Source organism: Sycon ciliatum, chromosome 13 (genome assembly GCF_964019385.1).
Source record: "Sycon ciliatum chromosome 13, ocSycCili1.1, whole genome shotgun sequence".
Classification (NCBI taxonomy): Eukaryota; Metazoa; Porifera; class Calcarea; order Leucosolenida; family Sycettidae; genus Sycon; species Sycon ciliatum.
Window position 1 is genome coordinate 10,900,938 of NC_088655.1, and position 16,670 is coordinate 10,917,607.

The following is a 16,670-nucleotide window of genomic DNA, read 5'->3' on the forward strand; positions in this document are numbered from 1 at the left end:
AACGTTACTATCCGTAGTTTCAGGCAGGACATCTTCAAAGATTTCACCTCCAACCTAAAAAACTACCGGTGGAAACCTCTGTTGGTTTATGGAGCGTTCCTGGAGTTCGATGGTGTTATCTGGGCAGATGCATCAATACGCTTCCAGCATCCAATACGAAACATTCCTCTTGTTCAGAATAGTTCTGGATTTGTGGGTTTTGAAATGGAAAATGCGTCGCCCATAGGTGCCTTCACGCACGACGGTATGTTGAAGGAGCTGGGAGTGGCGCGCTCTGCAGTTGTTACAGCTGTGATGATAATAAGCGGGGTAAGTATATGGATGCGGCAGGGACCGGTATCGCAAACACTGGCAGAGCACTGGATGGCCTGCGCACAGCGCAAATCATGTTTTGCCCCACCAGGAGCAGTTGTGGATTCATGGAAGTGTAGACTTAAGGAGCGCAAATCCGGGAAATACATTGGGTGCCATCGATACGACCAAAGTGCGTTGAGTATCATTGCCTCAAAGATCTTGAATGGATCGCGGTACATTGGCCATGCTTTTAGTCATTTTGCGATTGCTCAAAAACCAACATTCCTCTTTCCACGATGTAATCAATCCATGGTGACCTAGTTTCTTTCACATACCCTAATTTGTTCAAAGACACTGCTGTGTCACTTCGTTCTATAATTGCGTTATCATAGATGCTGGTCTACGTGTAGTTCCTAGCTGGTCTAGTTATTTTCCAGTAAAAACATGTTCATGCACAGGTGTAGTGTGCGTAGTCTCTTCGGAGGCGTGGGTTCGAATCCCACCGCTGCCACCAATGTAGTGTGCGTGGTCTAAGGCAAGGAGGCAGCTACCCACAGTCAGTGAACGAACGTTTCAGAACTTACTCCGGCACGGCCTGGAGGTTATCTTATATCAAATATTCCTAAGTGAACTACAGTATGTATTTGCTATAACCCTTCCTCTTCTCAATCTATATGTTATAATTTTGCAGATATTCCCAGTAAGCCATGAACGGAGACCCCTCGACTTAGGCCTCGGCCTTTGGGGAATCCATAAATAAAAAAAATAAAAAAGAGATACAGAGAGAGCGGACAGGGGCAGAGACAGAGAGAGAGAGAGAGAGAGAGAGAGAGAGAGAGAGACAGACAGACAGACAGACAGACAGAGAGAGACAGAGAGAGACAGAGAGAGAGAGAGAGACAGAGAGAGAGAGAGACAGAGAGAGAGAGAGACAGAGAGAGAGAGAGACAGAGAGAGAGAGAGAGACAGAGAGAGAGAGACAGAGACAGAGAGAGAGAGAAAGAGAAAGAGAGGGAGAGAGGGAGAGAGATAGAGAGAGGCAGAGAGAGGCAGAGAGAGAGAGACAGACAGAGAGAGGGACAGACAGAGACAGACAGACAGAGACAGACAGAGAGAGAGAGAGAGAGAGAGAGAGAGAGAGAGAGAGAGAGAGAGAGAGAGAGAGAGAGAGAGAGAGAGAGAGAGAGAGAGAGAGAGAGAGAGAGAGAGAGAGAGAGGAGAGACAGAGAAAGAGACAGAGAAAGAGACAGAGAAAGAGACAGAGAGACAGAGACAGAGAGACAGAGACAGAGACAGAGAGAGGGAGAGAGAGAGAGAGTGAGAGAAAGAGAGAGAGACATAGGCAGCTGTCTTGGCCATTATAATCCGATGTATTCCGTGTGGCGTAGACCAGGTGTGCATTGAGAATCATTTCACAAGGCCTCGCAATAATTATGTAATTGTGCAGTAATGTGGTGCAAGTCTTCATACCTTTCACTCAGGTCATGCCTGATATCGGCATAAGAGAAAATCAGTGGGTGTACATCTACTTCACTTGCAGACTTGCGTGATTCTTTTGCGACGGATGCACATGGTACTTAGCTTCTGTGTCAATTGGCTCATTCTGCGGGCGAGTAGTCACTGCCTGAGTTAAATGTCGGAAAAGGTGAATAGCTCTAGAGTGCAGTATAGAGAACATAATGCCAAGTACGCAGTCATTAGGAGAGACTATACCAGCAACGTCGACTCATATACTTCAATATCTAATTGGATCTGTATAGAAAACGCTCCTCAGTGGTATTGGAGTTGTGGTTGATCGACAGCGTATCTTTTAGGTATATGTAACATCCATTGGTCTTGTTTGAGTGACACTAGGCATGCAACCGGACAATGTTGTTGAACGGCTTCATTACCAAAGAACTTGATTGGTTTGCCATTTAGCTTGCTGTGTGGCATGATATTGTTTCCGTGGACTGGTTTAGATTCTTGCCCATGTTTCCAGGAGTCTAGCCAATCAATAGCAGCCCAAGCTATTTGAATAGATTGATTATGTCTTCTTATCTGGTCTGCACTCCATCCGCTTGAATCAGTAAGCAATGCAAACGCGTTGTCTCTTGCACACTGTGACAGGCACGTGACTTCTGCATGTAATTCTGGGAGAGCGTACAGTGGCAGGACGAATGTTCCCGTGAAGTTGCAACATGATCTGAGTATAATCGTAGGACATCAAGTCTGACTCTACTTGTGACATGATCAATTCTGCTATGCTCTAATGCAGACTCGCAATTATAGCAATAAAAACTGCTTTATGGCAGTTTTCTAAAAAACGTTATTGTGTTCTAGTCCATGGACCTCGTCTAAAAAGTAAGAAATTAACGAAATGTGATAGCCGAAAATTAAAATTTCACACAAAACCTCACAATAATCACAACACTTGAAATGCTGCTTTCAACACTAAACTTGTACTGCACCAACAATTGGCAACATGCATGCATAGGAAAGAGGATCACGAGGAGAAAAGGTCTTCTACGGTACATGTAGCTTTTCATTCTGTGTGTGATTATTGTGAGGTTTTGTGTGAAATTTTAATTTTCGGCTATCACATTTCGTTAATTTCTTACTTTTTAGACGAGGTCCATGGACTAGAACACAATAACGTTTTTTAGAAAACTGCCATAAAGCAGTTTTTATTGCTATAATTTCTTTTGTTTTTTCTGTCACCAATTAATGGAATGCCCTATATCATAAAATGAATATGGAAATGATGGCCTTCACATCAATACCGTATTATACGCATGTTGTGCAAGCCTTTTCTTGCAGAAAATGGCACTAGCATAATGCATGTTCTTCGGCGGGGAAACATGTGAGTCGTGGTCTGGTGGCGGTGATACTTTTTTTATACGGAGGTCATTCTGGGCATGTTGCAACTTGCTGTTGCAGAATTTCATGACTCTGTCATAAAATTGTCTTGCCTTTCAGATATTTCAGATTACCCCACCCTTGATCAGATTTATTTGAGAAATGTAGCCAGGTGCGTGTCGCAGATGTTTTTCTTGATTCTGTGTTCATAATGGTTTATAATCATGGGTTATCGTGACAAGGTCATCCTGCATCATATTGCACTGAAATGGTAAACCTGTTGATGCCGATACAACTTTTGGAAGTAGTTCAATGACTTCAAACTGTTAGTCCACGATTTTCTAAAACAACACAGCAAAGGAGGAACAATAAACATGTATTAAAATGTAAACGAATACATTGCTGAGTCCAAAACCTCGTTCCAACAACTACACTGATCCTGAGGAGAAAAGGGGCAAGGCTATGGTTGGAGGTACTGAGAGATAAACAAGGCACTCCACAATAATAAAATCTTACACATCTTTTGGTGAGTATGAATGATATCCAGTCGAACCTCTTTATGACGAACACCAAGGGACCGATGGTATTTATTCTGTGAGCTTAACCTATTTTATAACCAGAGAATACAATTATATCTCCAATAGACATACGAATAGATTTCTTCTACAGCGAAAGATTCTAAGCCACACCGACTCGTCTCGTATGAAACAATTGAGTCACTAGAGAGATTCTGCAAAACGAAAATGCGTACAAACTTTCGCTCTACATCATGAAGTGCGAAACTTCGCACCTTTGGACGCGAAACTTGCAGGGAACGCAAAATGAACTGTCGTAGGAAATTTCGTGAGATCGGGTCATGGCGTACGTGCACTTGGCCCGCGCAAACTACGAAAATGTGCAGAACGCAAAGTTCGTGCAAAAATTCGCACACACTTTCGCAAGGACTGTCGCGAAACTTCGTTCGAATTTTTTTTTTTTTTGCAGAACCTCTCTACTAAACCTTTCTTTAGCAACATGACGGCAACTGAAACAGCAACAGAGAAAGTACGATACATGTACTCCACATTCTTACAGGTACTACAAACAGATTGCAGATCGTAATTCTTGCTTTGGTGGCACGAAACTTTATTTGGGGCAGTGCAATCTCGGTGGTACTCACAAATCAAACAGCCCAGACTTGAGTAAACAAATCCAATCATACAAGTACGAGATTTTCACGAGACTGCACCCATTGGCTTGTTTCGTATGAAACAAACAAGTTACTGAACCTCTCCACAATAGAGATTTCCCCTGATATGCGAAATTATTCTGCAAACTCGGTCAATTGGTACTTGAACCTTTCCCACCAGATTGGGAACTGCCAACGATAGTATGCCACTGACCAGGGCCTTACTTGTAACGTACCAATGTACAATAAATATGAGTATTTCGACAACACATCTAACATAAGCCTTACCGTCAAGAAGTTGAACTCGCGTTCTTCGCACACTGTAGACAAGGGCAAAGGGATAAAAATGGATCTAAATCCGAATAAAATCAGCACACGTTTCCGTAAATGAAAGGTGAACATAAGCAAATGAATCGAAGGAAACCGGTCAACTTAGAGATCACCTGTCATCGAGTATTCCGTAAAAGGAGGCCTCGCAGCTCGGCAGCAGAAAAGCAAAATTTAGAAAAGAGATCCTGTCAACTTTTCCATTATTTATTGCATTCCACCCCAAAATCAGCACACTTTTTCTGAATGAAAGAGTCAACACAAGCAAATGAATCAAAGGCAACTGGTCAACTCACCTGTCATTGAGTAATATTCCGCGAAAGGAGGTCTCAGCAGCGCCGAAACGAAATAAGCCAGGCCATGAGACGAAATATCCGAAACAGCTCATGCAAGAAGCAGTTCCAAAGAAGGAAGTTCCTCGCGCATGCACATCCGAACACGGATCCGCGGACTGCATGCACTACGCGCACTGAACATAATGTCTGCCGTGCACGTGCACAGCACACGGCTACCACGCGTTGGTAGAAATACCGAGCACCTTACGTAGAGACTTACGTAGCCTAAGTGAAATACCGAGCACCTTACGTAGAAACTTACGTAGCATAGCGATGTCGTTTTTTCTGCCATGTGAACACAATAATAGAAAAGCTGACAGGATCGCTTTTCTAAATAAGAGGCATTTGTCAGATACTAGTAACCATGAGGTACTGAGACGATTCTCTTTGGCAAGCCACCCACTCTGCTAGTGCTCAAAATAACAAATAATCTGTCATCTGCCTGCTCCAACTTGGCTGTCCTCCTGACAAGTGAAAACCGCTGGCGTCTTCCGGGCCATAAACACCATTATTGGCATTAATCCAACGCTTCCCTTGCTCCTCATCTCTGCAGCTCGTAAAGGCCTGGCACATCGAAAAACTAAAATACTTGGAGCTCTTAGTTCAAGCTACATTTTCAGAGTCAGGAAGTTGGAAATGGCAAGAAACCCAGCTTCCCTTCAACTTGTGCAATGTTTTACTACAATTGTAGAGCAAAGGCGCTGGCGGGAACAGAAAGCTTTCCATCCAGCAACATTGCCTGGCCCTGAGGCTGTGTTTACATGAGAATTTCCAACCCGGGTCGAGTTCAGCCCGGGTTGAAAGTCTGTACGATAGACAAAAGAGGTGAGCGTTTATATGAAGACAGTTGACCTGGGTCAAATACTGATATGCCGCCAAAGGTCCACTTCTACAGTCCTGTATGGTCACGTGAATCCGTTCGCGCGAAATTTGCATCTGCACTATTCTGCAGTGCTGTTCAAACCTGGCGCGAGATACGCACAGAAGTAAAGTTCCCTTGAGGGGAGGCCGGAGGGTTGAAATCAACCCGGGGCGACATTTCAACCCGGGTCAAGCGCAATGCGTCATGTAAACGCGCCATTCACTTTGTGTACATGGCGGGTTGAAATCTGACCTGGGTCGAACTCAACCCGGGCTGAAACGCTTCATGTAAACACAGCCTCAGCAACAACAAATACTGTAGAAAGCAGGGAGTAGTACAATACGAGTGTATTGTGTTGTACTACATGTACTCCCTGGTAAAAAGGAGCGACACCAGGATTTGTCCATTACCGGTACCCAGGTCACGTGTGTAGCCCCTGGCAAGGCTCTCCCACAGATTCCAGTGCAAAGGCCAAGTGTCCAATGAGATGCTTCGAATCGTGCCACCTCCCTCGCTGCTTGTAGCTACAGACGCCATGAACAGGAAAAGCGCCGGAAGTACGAGGAGCGAGTACGTGAAGTTGAGCATGCCTCCTTCGTGCCCGTTGTGCTCTCTGCCTCTGGTGGCTATGGCAAGCATGCCAATGCTCTTTTCAAGCGGATCGCCTCTCTCCTGGCTGAGAAGAGTAAGGAGCCATACGGGCAGGTTATCTCCTTGCTGCGCTGCCGCCTTGGGTTTGCCCTGGTGCGTTGTGGTGCTATGTGCCTGCGTGGCTCAAGGAGCATGTTTGCTCCTGCCATGCCTGAGTCCCCTGCTGTGCTAGTGGCGGCGGAGGCACGCATCCAGTGAACCTGCACAGTGCAGTGATCCTATTGAGTGACAGACTCTGTAAATACTGTATATGATGATTCGTTTTTATATATGTGTTGATTCTTCACAAAATGTGTTATTTTGCCCGTACAAGAGGCTCAGTTTTCCGTGTAAAAAAAAAAAAAAAAAAAAAGGAGATGCGGTCGCTTGCCCGGACCGCTGGGACGCGGACACGTACACCTACGAAGAGCAGCCTGTGACGTTTATTTGTTATGAAAGAAAATCCGCAAAAATAGATAAGCCTTTCGCACCCAAAATTTGCTGGAGTCTGACCAGGCCTGATACTTTTGCGTTGTTAATAGTTGCACAAAGGTTCAAGAGTTGCCAGTTAATGTTGCCTGCATTGAAATTCGCGCCGAATCTGCAAATCGTCGTCACATCACTGACTTCTTCTGTGAATCAGGGAGCAGTACCTGCTGTTACATGTATCATGGTTTTTCGCGAGTTCGCATCGCATACATGTACCTCGCACGCGAGTACCATGTGAGTACTATGTGTGCACATGTGCGGAGACGCATCGATCATTGGAGTTGGCACGTGTTGGTGGGCGCGCAGTTGGTTGGTCCCGCGCGGAATGGTTTCCCTGCCCGCGCTCCGTTTCCAATCGTTCTTAGGGCGCGCTCACACTGCGACCATGAGCACGCGTCCATGCGTCAGCAAAACGCAGAAACGTGGCAGTCGTGCTCACACTAGGACTCGTACACGCGTAGACGTGAAGTTGTCACACAAACTTTACGATTTGCAGTTCGTATCCAAAAGAGTTCGTGCGTTTCCTAATAAAGTTGTGGCCCGTTTTGGATGTAGTTTTTCGCATGTTGCATATGCGTTGGAGGAAGTGCCTCGTGGCTCGTATTCTTGAAGTCGACGAAAATAATTCAGGTAGGTTTGGACTCTTGAGCGACTGCTGCTGATAGCCAAGCGCTTTCGATTTCCTGACCTCGTGGTCAGAGCAAGTGCCAGTGCAGTGGAAATTCCGGTAGTGGTTTCTTTCGTCTGTTGCCGAGATGAGAACTGTATTTTCCGATGATATGTAACTGAAATGTCCTGAGGTATGGCATTCCATCATCGCAGAAAAGTAGAGAAAGATGATTTCCCAAACCGAAAAGCCAGACCAAGCTGCCATCGTATTGAACGAGTGCACTGTAGAATTTGGTCACTGACCTGATCAACTGACAACGAAGTAACTACAAAAACAAAAACAAAATTGGCATCGTCCAAAAAGGGCAAAGAATGCATATATGGCGGTGCGTGCGTGCAAGACCACAACTGCAAAATTTTAAAAATGTGCAAATGTCGAGGATGACATCGAGTTAACCGCCGAGTTTCATGAATCAACACACCGGAATTTGAGAAATTGAACATACTTCAGGCCAGGTTGTACGCAAATACGCTTCACGTCTACGATCATTTTGCCGCCAAGTCGTGGCACCCCCCTCCGGAGGTCGCGGTCACGACTTGAAACGTGACCGCGACGTTTTGGTCAAGTTCATGCCGTTGCCATGCGGCCAAGTTGCATGGCAACGGCATGAACTTGACCAAAACGTCGCGGCCACGTTTCAAATCGTGACCGCGACCCCCGGAGGGGGGTGCCACGACTTGGCGGCAACATGATCGTAGACGTGAAGCGTATTTGTGTACAACCTGGCCTGAAGTATGTTCAATTTCTCAAATTCTGGTGTGTTGATTCATGAAAATCGGCGGTTGTCGATGTCACCTCGACATTTGCACATTTTTAAAATTAATTATTTTGTAGTTGTGGTCCTGCACGCACGCACCGCCATATATGCATTCTTTGCCCTTTTTGGACGATGTCGATTTTGTTTTTGTTTTTGTAGTTGCTTCGTTGTAATCGGGTCAGTGACCAATTTCTACAGTGTACTCGTTCAATACGATGGCAGCTTGGTCTGGCTTTTCGGTTTCGGAAATCATCTTTCTCTACTTTTCTGCGATGATGGAATGCCATACCTCAAGACATTTCAGTTACACCGGAAAATACAGTTCTCATCTCGGCAACAGACGAAAGAAACCACTACCGGAATTTCCACTGCACTGGCACTTGCTCTGACCACGAGGTCAGGAAAGCGAAAGCGCTTGGATGTCAGCCGCAGTCCCTAAAGAGTCCAAACCTACCTGATTGTAACGAATTATTTTCGCCGACTCGATCAAGAATACGAGCCAGGAGCCACGAGGCACTTCCTCCAACATGCAACATGCGAAAAATTACATCCAAAACGGGCCACAACTTTATTAGGAAACGCACGAACTCTTTTGGATACGAACTGCAATTCGTAAAGTTTGTGTGACAACTTCACGTCTACGCGTGTACGAGGCCTAGTGTGAGCTCGACTCCCACGTTTCTGCGTTTTGCTGACGCATGGACGCGTGCTCATGGTCGCAGTGTGAGCGCGCCCTTTTTTTTTTTTTTTTTTACAATACCATTCACACTGCATTTATTCGCACAGCAGAAAAGCAACCAACAGAAAATCACGGAATCATAGCAAACAAAACAAAATCATCGGATAATAAAAGTGTGGCTAGACACGGCTACTCCGCAAGAGTCTCAGTCACGCAACTGACAGTCGTTGACTGCCAGCACAACAGGAGTGGCAGCATCCAAACGACTGCGGTAGGGAGAAGCACGGTGACCACGGAGGCTCATGTTGCAGGATCGAACCAAAGCAAAGGAGACAAGAGAGCGGATCCAGGACATGACGGAGGAGTAGGGTTCATGCCGCTTCTCCGAAACCATATGGCCAAGACGCTTCAGGAAAGCGTGGGCTACCTTGCCGCACCCACCAGATGCACTGAATACCAGTGGGAGAAAGGAAGCATGCTCCACCTCCCTGACGCGTTCTTCGTAGGCCCTTCTCTTCTGCTGTTCGTGCTTGGCATAGGTGGACGCGGGAGTTGAGGAAGTGTTCGAGCGCGCATGAGGGTTAAAAACCCGAACATCACAGAACGTGCGCTCAAAACGACTTCCCCAGACACCAGATGCCGCCACATCAAGACGAGCACCATCTTCCAAGATGGCAGAGCGATACCGGAGCCTTTCACCTTCCAGGGGCTGCAGAGGAGGTTCTATCTTCACATCCGTTGCCACTTCACGCAGTAGGTCGGCTGTCAGGTCGCGGATCGTGTTATGACGGAGAGCCGGGTATCCACCAGTTGGGCACGAAAGAGCATGGCTGGTGTTAAATGCCTTGCCACACACACAAGTGGATGGCAGGCGGGGAGGGACCCAGCCGAACCGCAGACAGAGTGCGTCTCTGAAGGCGCCTTTGTGGAGGACAAACCCGAACTGCTTCAGGGGCCGGCAAGTGAGCCAGTTGGACGCTCCTTTCTCGGCCGCCATCCCCAGGGTTCGCTGGGTGGGCACATCACATGTGGCCAGGAGCTGACTGGCTTGGTCTCGAGAGGCTCTCCTGGTTGCTGCTGCTGCAGTTAGCTTGGCAGCATGGATGGTGGTGGGCACTTCGTCCATGTTGGTGTCTTGGTCCAGTATCCGGCTCACGAGGATGTTGGTGACAGCGACAGACATATTGTATTGGTCCGTCAAAGACCTCGGGTCAATGAGACCAAGACCACCTTCTCGACACGGGAGGGACAGTATGGCGCGCTCTTCGTCACCAGGTGCGGGGCGACTGGTTAGAGCAGGGATGAACCGCTGTCGGATGGAGTGCTCCAGCGGGTCTAGCAGTCCGCTGATGCCTGGGACCGTCCGGGCCACAAACGACCACTTGTGGCGGAGGCCATGAATAAAAGCAGCGTATGCCGCTTGTGGCTGAGTGGTGGCGAAGTCAGCCAGTCGTCCAACCTCTAGCGCCCATGTCTCTACCTTCTCTGTGACATATTGCTTGCAGAATTCGGGAGACCCAAGTACTGCACCGAGATGCCGCCAGCCATCCGTGCGAATCTGGACTGCCGTGTCAGCAAACAGGGATTCTGCTTCCTGAAGATGCTCCGGCTTCAGTCCATTTCAAAACTATAGACGCGTACCTAGGCAAAAACCGTTATGCCAGCATCTATACCACATAAAATCTGTGATCACTTTGTGCATAAATTTTTCCAAATTGGGCGTCTGTTATCCAATCCTTTAGAAACTATATGAGAGTAATTGTGGAGCGATCCTGAGCAATATTCCGAAAACTATTCTCAAAAAGTTCCAGCCAAATTTGAAATATTTCAAAAACCCTACGCGTCTATAGTTTTGAAATGCACTGTATGTTTGTCAAGTGCCCGCAGGAAGTGAAACGTGAGGCCGCAGTTCACACGGCCGCGGGTGGTGGCCAGAGCTCCCGCGAGTATCCGGTGAGAATACGGCGTTACTGTGGTGATTTGGAATGAGTACCCAAAAACAAAGGCCAAACATCTAGGGTTCAAGACTACCGTACCATAGTACGACCTCACAGCCTCATAAATGTAAAAGTGCCCGCAGATGAGTGCATCCGCGGGCAAAAAGGCCATGGACACTTTTGATTCCCGCGGGCAAATTTTGATCACCCGCAGGAATATCTCCATGGTGACTTTCCTGTAAACGTGGATTTGCCTGTCGTGTGAATCGCCTATAAGGCGGTGTTTACATGAGGCGTTTCAACCCGGGTCAGATTTCAACCCGCCATGTGCATAAAATGAATTGCGCGTTTACATGACGCATTGCGCTTGACCCGGGTTGAAATTTCGCCCCGGGTTGATTTCAACCCTCCCCCCAAGGGGAGGGTTGAAATCAACCCGGGTCAAGAAAATCGTACAAACGTACTTCTGTGCGTATCTCGCTCCAGGTTTGAACGGCACTGCAGATGCAAATTTCGCGCGAACGGATTCACGTGACCATACAGGACTGTAGAAGTGGACTTTTGGCGGCATATCAGTATTTGACCCTGGTCAACTGTCTTCATGTAAACGCTCACCTCTTTTGTCTATCGTACAGACTTTCAACCCGGGCTGAACTCGACCCGGGTTGAAATTTCTCATGTAAACACAGCCTGAAGCTGTGTTCACAACTGGCGCGTGTACGCGTGAAACCACGCGTTTGTGCGTATTTTTGCTGGCTTTTGGGGCGTCATGCGTATGGATACGCGCCGAAATGGAAATTCCAGCATGTTGGAATTTTCAGCGCGTATCAGGCGCGTACCAGCGTACATGCCAGTCACTTTGACTGGCGGGGTCCAAAAATTAGTACTCGAAGGTGTCGCACGTGCTGAATACGACTCGGGTTGCTGTTTTTTGTGAAAGCTTGAGCGCGCGTATGGGCGCGCGGGCGCGCATGAACCGCAAGCGTACCGCGTCCACGCGCCAGTTATGAACACAGCTTTTAAAGGCTGTGTTTACATGAAGCGTTTCAACCCGGGTTGAGTTCGACCCGGGTCAGATTTCAACCCGCCATGTGCACAAAATGAATGGCGCGTTTACATGACGCATTGCGCCTGACCCGGGTTGAAATTTCGCCCAAGGGGAGGGTTGAAATCAACCCGGGTCAAGAAAATCGTACAAACGTACTTCTGTGCGTATCTCGCGCCAGGTTTGAACGGCATTGCAGATGAACGAAAACGTTTTGAAAACGTTTTGAAAGGCAGCGCGCCGCGCATACTCTTGCTTGTACGAGTGTACTAAAAAAGAAATGCAATTGAGAGCGTATACAGGAAGGCCATAAGAGGTGATAATTTAGGGCAAAATAAAGAAAATGGTAACACCCAAAAGCGCTCAAAACATACCACTTAGGAGCGAATGCAAGGAGAGCTTACACCTCAGCCAGGACATCAAGCAGCAGGTCTTGGATGATAGCAACAGTGCGATACGCGTGTACAGAGTCTCCGCGTGCTTGCCCATGTGCCCATGCCGCCAGTGGTCGAAAAACAGTACATGTACCAAGAGTCCATATTATGCACTCTTCAAGAGTCCATAAACTTTTTTTATTTATTTTGTTTGTTTTTGTTTATGCACTCTTGCATGTACCGTAAAATCCCGCCAGAGCGCCCGGTCTCTCCCATCCTATCCGCCCCTCCCTGACTTCTTGTCAGGGACGTGATTGATTGTATCCTCGTCGATCGTATGACTCTGTCGCAGTCTGTGATGCCGTACTGCACTGCAGACGCGTGCTCGACCCCGTTGGAAATGTACGCAACAGTGCCCACCCTCCTGACCAGGGATCGCACAAACCCTGCGTTTTGTCGGGTCTGTTCGACTCCTGGCTCTTGACCTTTGGTCGGTGTACGAGATGCATGAACAGTTTTCGTAGGGTGAGTACTTTTTCATGTAGCACCAAGTGTCACGACGTTGACATGATGTTCAACGTCATGAGATTATTTGCAGTACACGTCATAGTTTGTGTTCTCTACCCCGGTTTGTTTCCGCGTTCCCACACCGAAGCGGGGCCGCGTGTTTATTATTTCTACTGACTCACTCGCCTCTTGGCGACTTCCTCCATGTTTTTTCCGCCTTTTTTGCTCTGCGCAAGCGCCTTGCGCTTTAGTCGTCGTCTTCTTTCAGTTCACAGCAAGAACAATAATTTTACCTCTTGTGCAGTGTCAGTCAAATTCAGTCAAATCAAGCTCTCCCGATCCCAAGAAACTGTCTGGCGTGTGCACCACAATGCTCGCGTGGAACTACAGTCAGTAGGCTAGTGCATTTTAGCGACTGCAGCGATTTGATCTTCTTGCTGCAGCGCGGTTTCTTCTTCTTCACTTGTGTCTTTTCTTTGGTCGCTGCACTAGTTTGTGATTACCATGATTACGTGTCAATGGACGACATAGTCGCCATTTTGTGCATGTCCTTTTTCCTGATAGATCTTGGATCTCGTGGAAAAAGAGCAGTTTTCTTTTCTCCCAACTTTACTACTATTTCAATATTTCAACTCTCTTGAAAAAAAAAAAAAAAAAAAAAAAAAAAAAAAAAAACCTTCACGCGGTGTCTCTGTTCCTTCCCTTCAAGCCAGCTCGCTATGGTGGCACGGTCCACACTTCCTTGCCACTGCTGACCATCACGCCGAGCCAGCACTTGATCACCATGTCAACGTTGCCGCTGGGGAGGGTCCTTCAAGCACTTCGGAGATACCTGCACCTGTATCACACCCAACAGAGTCCACCGGTCCAGACACTGAGCTTGCACACGAAATGAAAAAAAAGCCTGATGCGCATCACGAACAAAAAAAAAACATGTGATGAACCACCATTTGGTATTGATTGTGCCAGGTTTTCGTCTTTCAGTGCCTTAGTGCGTGTTTCTGCTCTGTGTTTGCGGTTTCTCTCCAGGTTGAGACCACAAGGCGGCAAGTCCTTCGGGGTGGATTCTAGTTGTAACTCAGAGGTCAAGGTAGCCAAAATCATGTGGCTACACCATGCACAACAGAATCTGTCAGACGTCAGTGCTGTCGAAAATTGTAAGAAGCACAGCCCGAAGGACAAGCTGCGGCTCTTCCTCGATGAGAACCGCCTCATCAGATGCAGAGGACGCTTGGAGAACGCCGAACTTTGCTATCAAGCAAAGTATCCAGTACTGATTCCCCAAACGCATCCCATCACCCAGCTCATCATCAACGATTGTCACCTGATGACGATGCATGGCGGCGTTGCACACACGCTATCAAGACTGCGTTACGAGTACTGGTTACCACGAGGGCGTGCAACAGTGAAGTCATTCATCACTAAGTGCCTGACTTGCCGGAAGCACCACGGTGGTCCATACCGCACCCCAGATATGGCCCCGCTTCCATCTGCCCGCGCAACAAGATCTATCCCGTTCACCCATGTGGGACTAGATTACTTCGGTCCTCTGCTCGTCAAGCACCAGCCAAGTACCAAGAAGGTATGGGTCCTCCTAGTGACATGTATGGCAACTAGAGCTGTCCATCTAGAACTGGTGGCAGACATGACCACAGAGGAATTCCTGCTAGCGTTCCGCAGGTTCGTGTCGTTGCGTGGTTGCCCTGAAGAGGTAGTGTCTGACAACGCGCCACAATTCATCCTAGCTAAGTCTGTTCTGGATGTGGCCTTTGAAGAATTGGCAACGAGTGATGATGTCCTGTCGTACATGTCGAGGACTGGTGTGAAGTGGCACTATAACCCACCGATCTCACCTTGGATGGGTGGTTTCTACGAGCGTCTCGTTGGAACAGTCAAACGAAGCCTGAAGAAGGTCGTTGGCCGCGCGCTCCTCACTGTGTCGCAACTGACTACCATTCTCATGGAAGTGTCAGCAGTCGTCAACTCGCGTCCACTGGTGTACGTGGACAATGACTTGCAGGAGATACTCACCCCAAGTCATTTTCTGTGCCTGTCCGCAACTACTGGTGGCGTGCAACCCACTGCTGATGACGGCGATCCGGACCACATCGAAGTTCCGACTGCAGCTCAGAATCTTCTCTCTGTCTGGAAGAAGGGTCAACGAACATTGGACCAGTTCTGGCGTGTCTGGCGAGACGACTACTTGGCTGATCTCCGCAACAGTCACACTCGGAAGCTCCGACAGGCACGCGTTACCGCTTCAGAACAGCCAGCCGTTGACGATGTTGTACTAATAAGGGATGACATGCCCCGTGGCTCATGGCGACTTGGTCGCATTGTCGCTCTCCATACAAGCAAGGACATGGAGATACGTTCCGCAACCGTCATCACTGCAGAGAAGACAGAGCTCAAACGACCCCTGTCTCTCCTGTACCCTATCTGTCCTGCTGCTAACTCCGAGGCTAACAACAACAGCACCGCTCCGGACACACACACCACTGGCCAAGCCGATCTGCCAGTTCCAGCAGCTGTTGCTCCACCCAGTCGTCCACAACGTGCTGCCGCTAAGAAGCAACGTCAGACGCTTCGCCAATTAATTGGCAGCGAACTTGTTTAGTTGAATCAGCTAGACAGTTGGTAGTTCACATCTGAACTCTCTCTTTCTCTCTCTCTCTCTCTCTCTCTCTCTCTCTCTCTCTCTCTCTCTCTCTCTCTCTCTCTCTCTGTGTGTGACGGTCTACTCTCTTTCACCCTTGCGTAATATATGCACTTATTGTGTTTTGTTTCCACGTTACTTTGTTACGAATTATCTCCTTTTCTCTGCATCTCTTGCGGGGGAGTGTCACGACGTTGACATGATGTTCAACGTCATGAGATTATTTGCAGTACACGTCATAGTTTGTGTTCTCTACCCCGGTTTGTTTCCGCGTTCCCACACCGAAGCGGGGCCGCGTGTTTATTATTTCTACTGACTCACTCGCCTCTTGGCGACTTCCTCCATGTTTTTTCCGCCTTTTTTGCTCTGCGCAAGCGCCTTGCGCTTTAGTCGTCGTCTTCTTTCAGTTCACAGCAAGAACAATAATTTTACCTCTTGTGCAGTGTCAGTCAAATTCAGTCAAATCAAGCTCTCCCGATCCCAAGAAACTGTCTGGCGTGTGCACACCAAGTGTACATAACCCATGTTTATCTACTCTTGGTAGCACTGAATGCGGCAAGTAGGACTCGCCAATCCGCCCCTCCCCACCTGAAGCGTCGAGGAGGTAGGGGCGCTCTGGCGGGATTTTACGGTACTTGTACGAGGTGATTTGGCATTTTTTAATTAACAGATGTGTAAAAGTTGCTTTTCTTCTGGCTATTTCTCTGCTCCGGATAGCTGTATCGAAACATGGGTGGTGGCAAAAAGAGAGCCAGTTTATCGTAGATCAACATTGTCAAGAAAATGTGATGCATATAATTTAATTCTCCCTGCCACGTCGGTATAAATAGGGGTGGGTGCTTTGCCATTTTGTGTAAAATGTGTAAAATAATCCCCTGATTGGACGAAGGGGGCAGTGAATTGCTTCCGCAGGGCCTTTGTTGTTGTTGTGTTTATTTTAACTTTGGAAGAGGTCAGGCCGTCTTGCCATCACTGAAGACAATAATGAAGAACAGTAGGTCACGGAATACACTCTGTGAGAACGAAAACATGGCTGCTATGCGATGCTAGCTATCCCAATTCTACCGTATGACACAGCAACTAGTTACAAATTCAAAAACAC

At 47.7% G+C, this 16,670-nt stretch overlaps 1 protein-coding gene across 1 annotated transcript; it reads left to right on the forward strand.

Annotated features, from left to right (window-relative positions):
• Positions 1–10,302: 10,302 nt before the first annotated feature.
• On the forward strand, positions 10,303–15,529 carry LOC135829177 (uncharacterized). The gene is made up of 3 exons (XM_065341580.1): positions 10,303–10,324; positions 10,555–10,663; positions 13,942–15,529. Exons 1-3 carry the CDS (start codon positions 10,303–10,305, stop codon positions 15,527–15,529), a joined length of 1,719 nt encoding a protein of 572 aa, XP_065197652.1.
• The last annotated feature ends 1,141 nt before the right edge of the window (positions 15,530–16,670 follow it).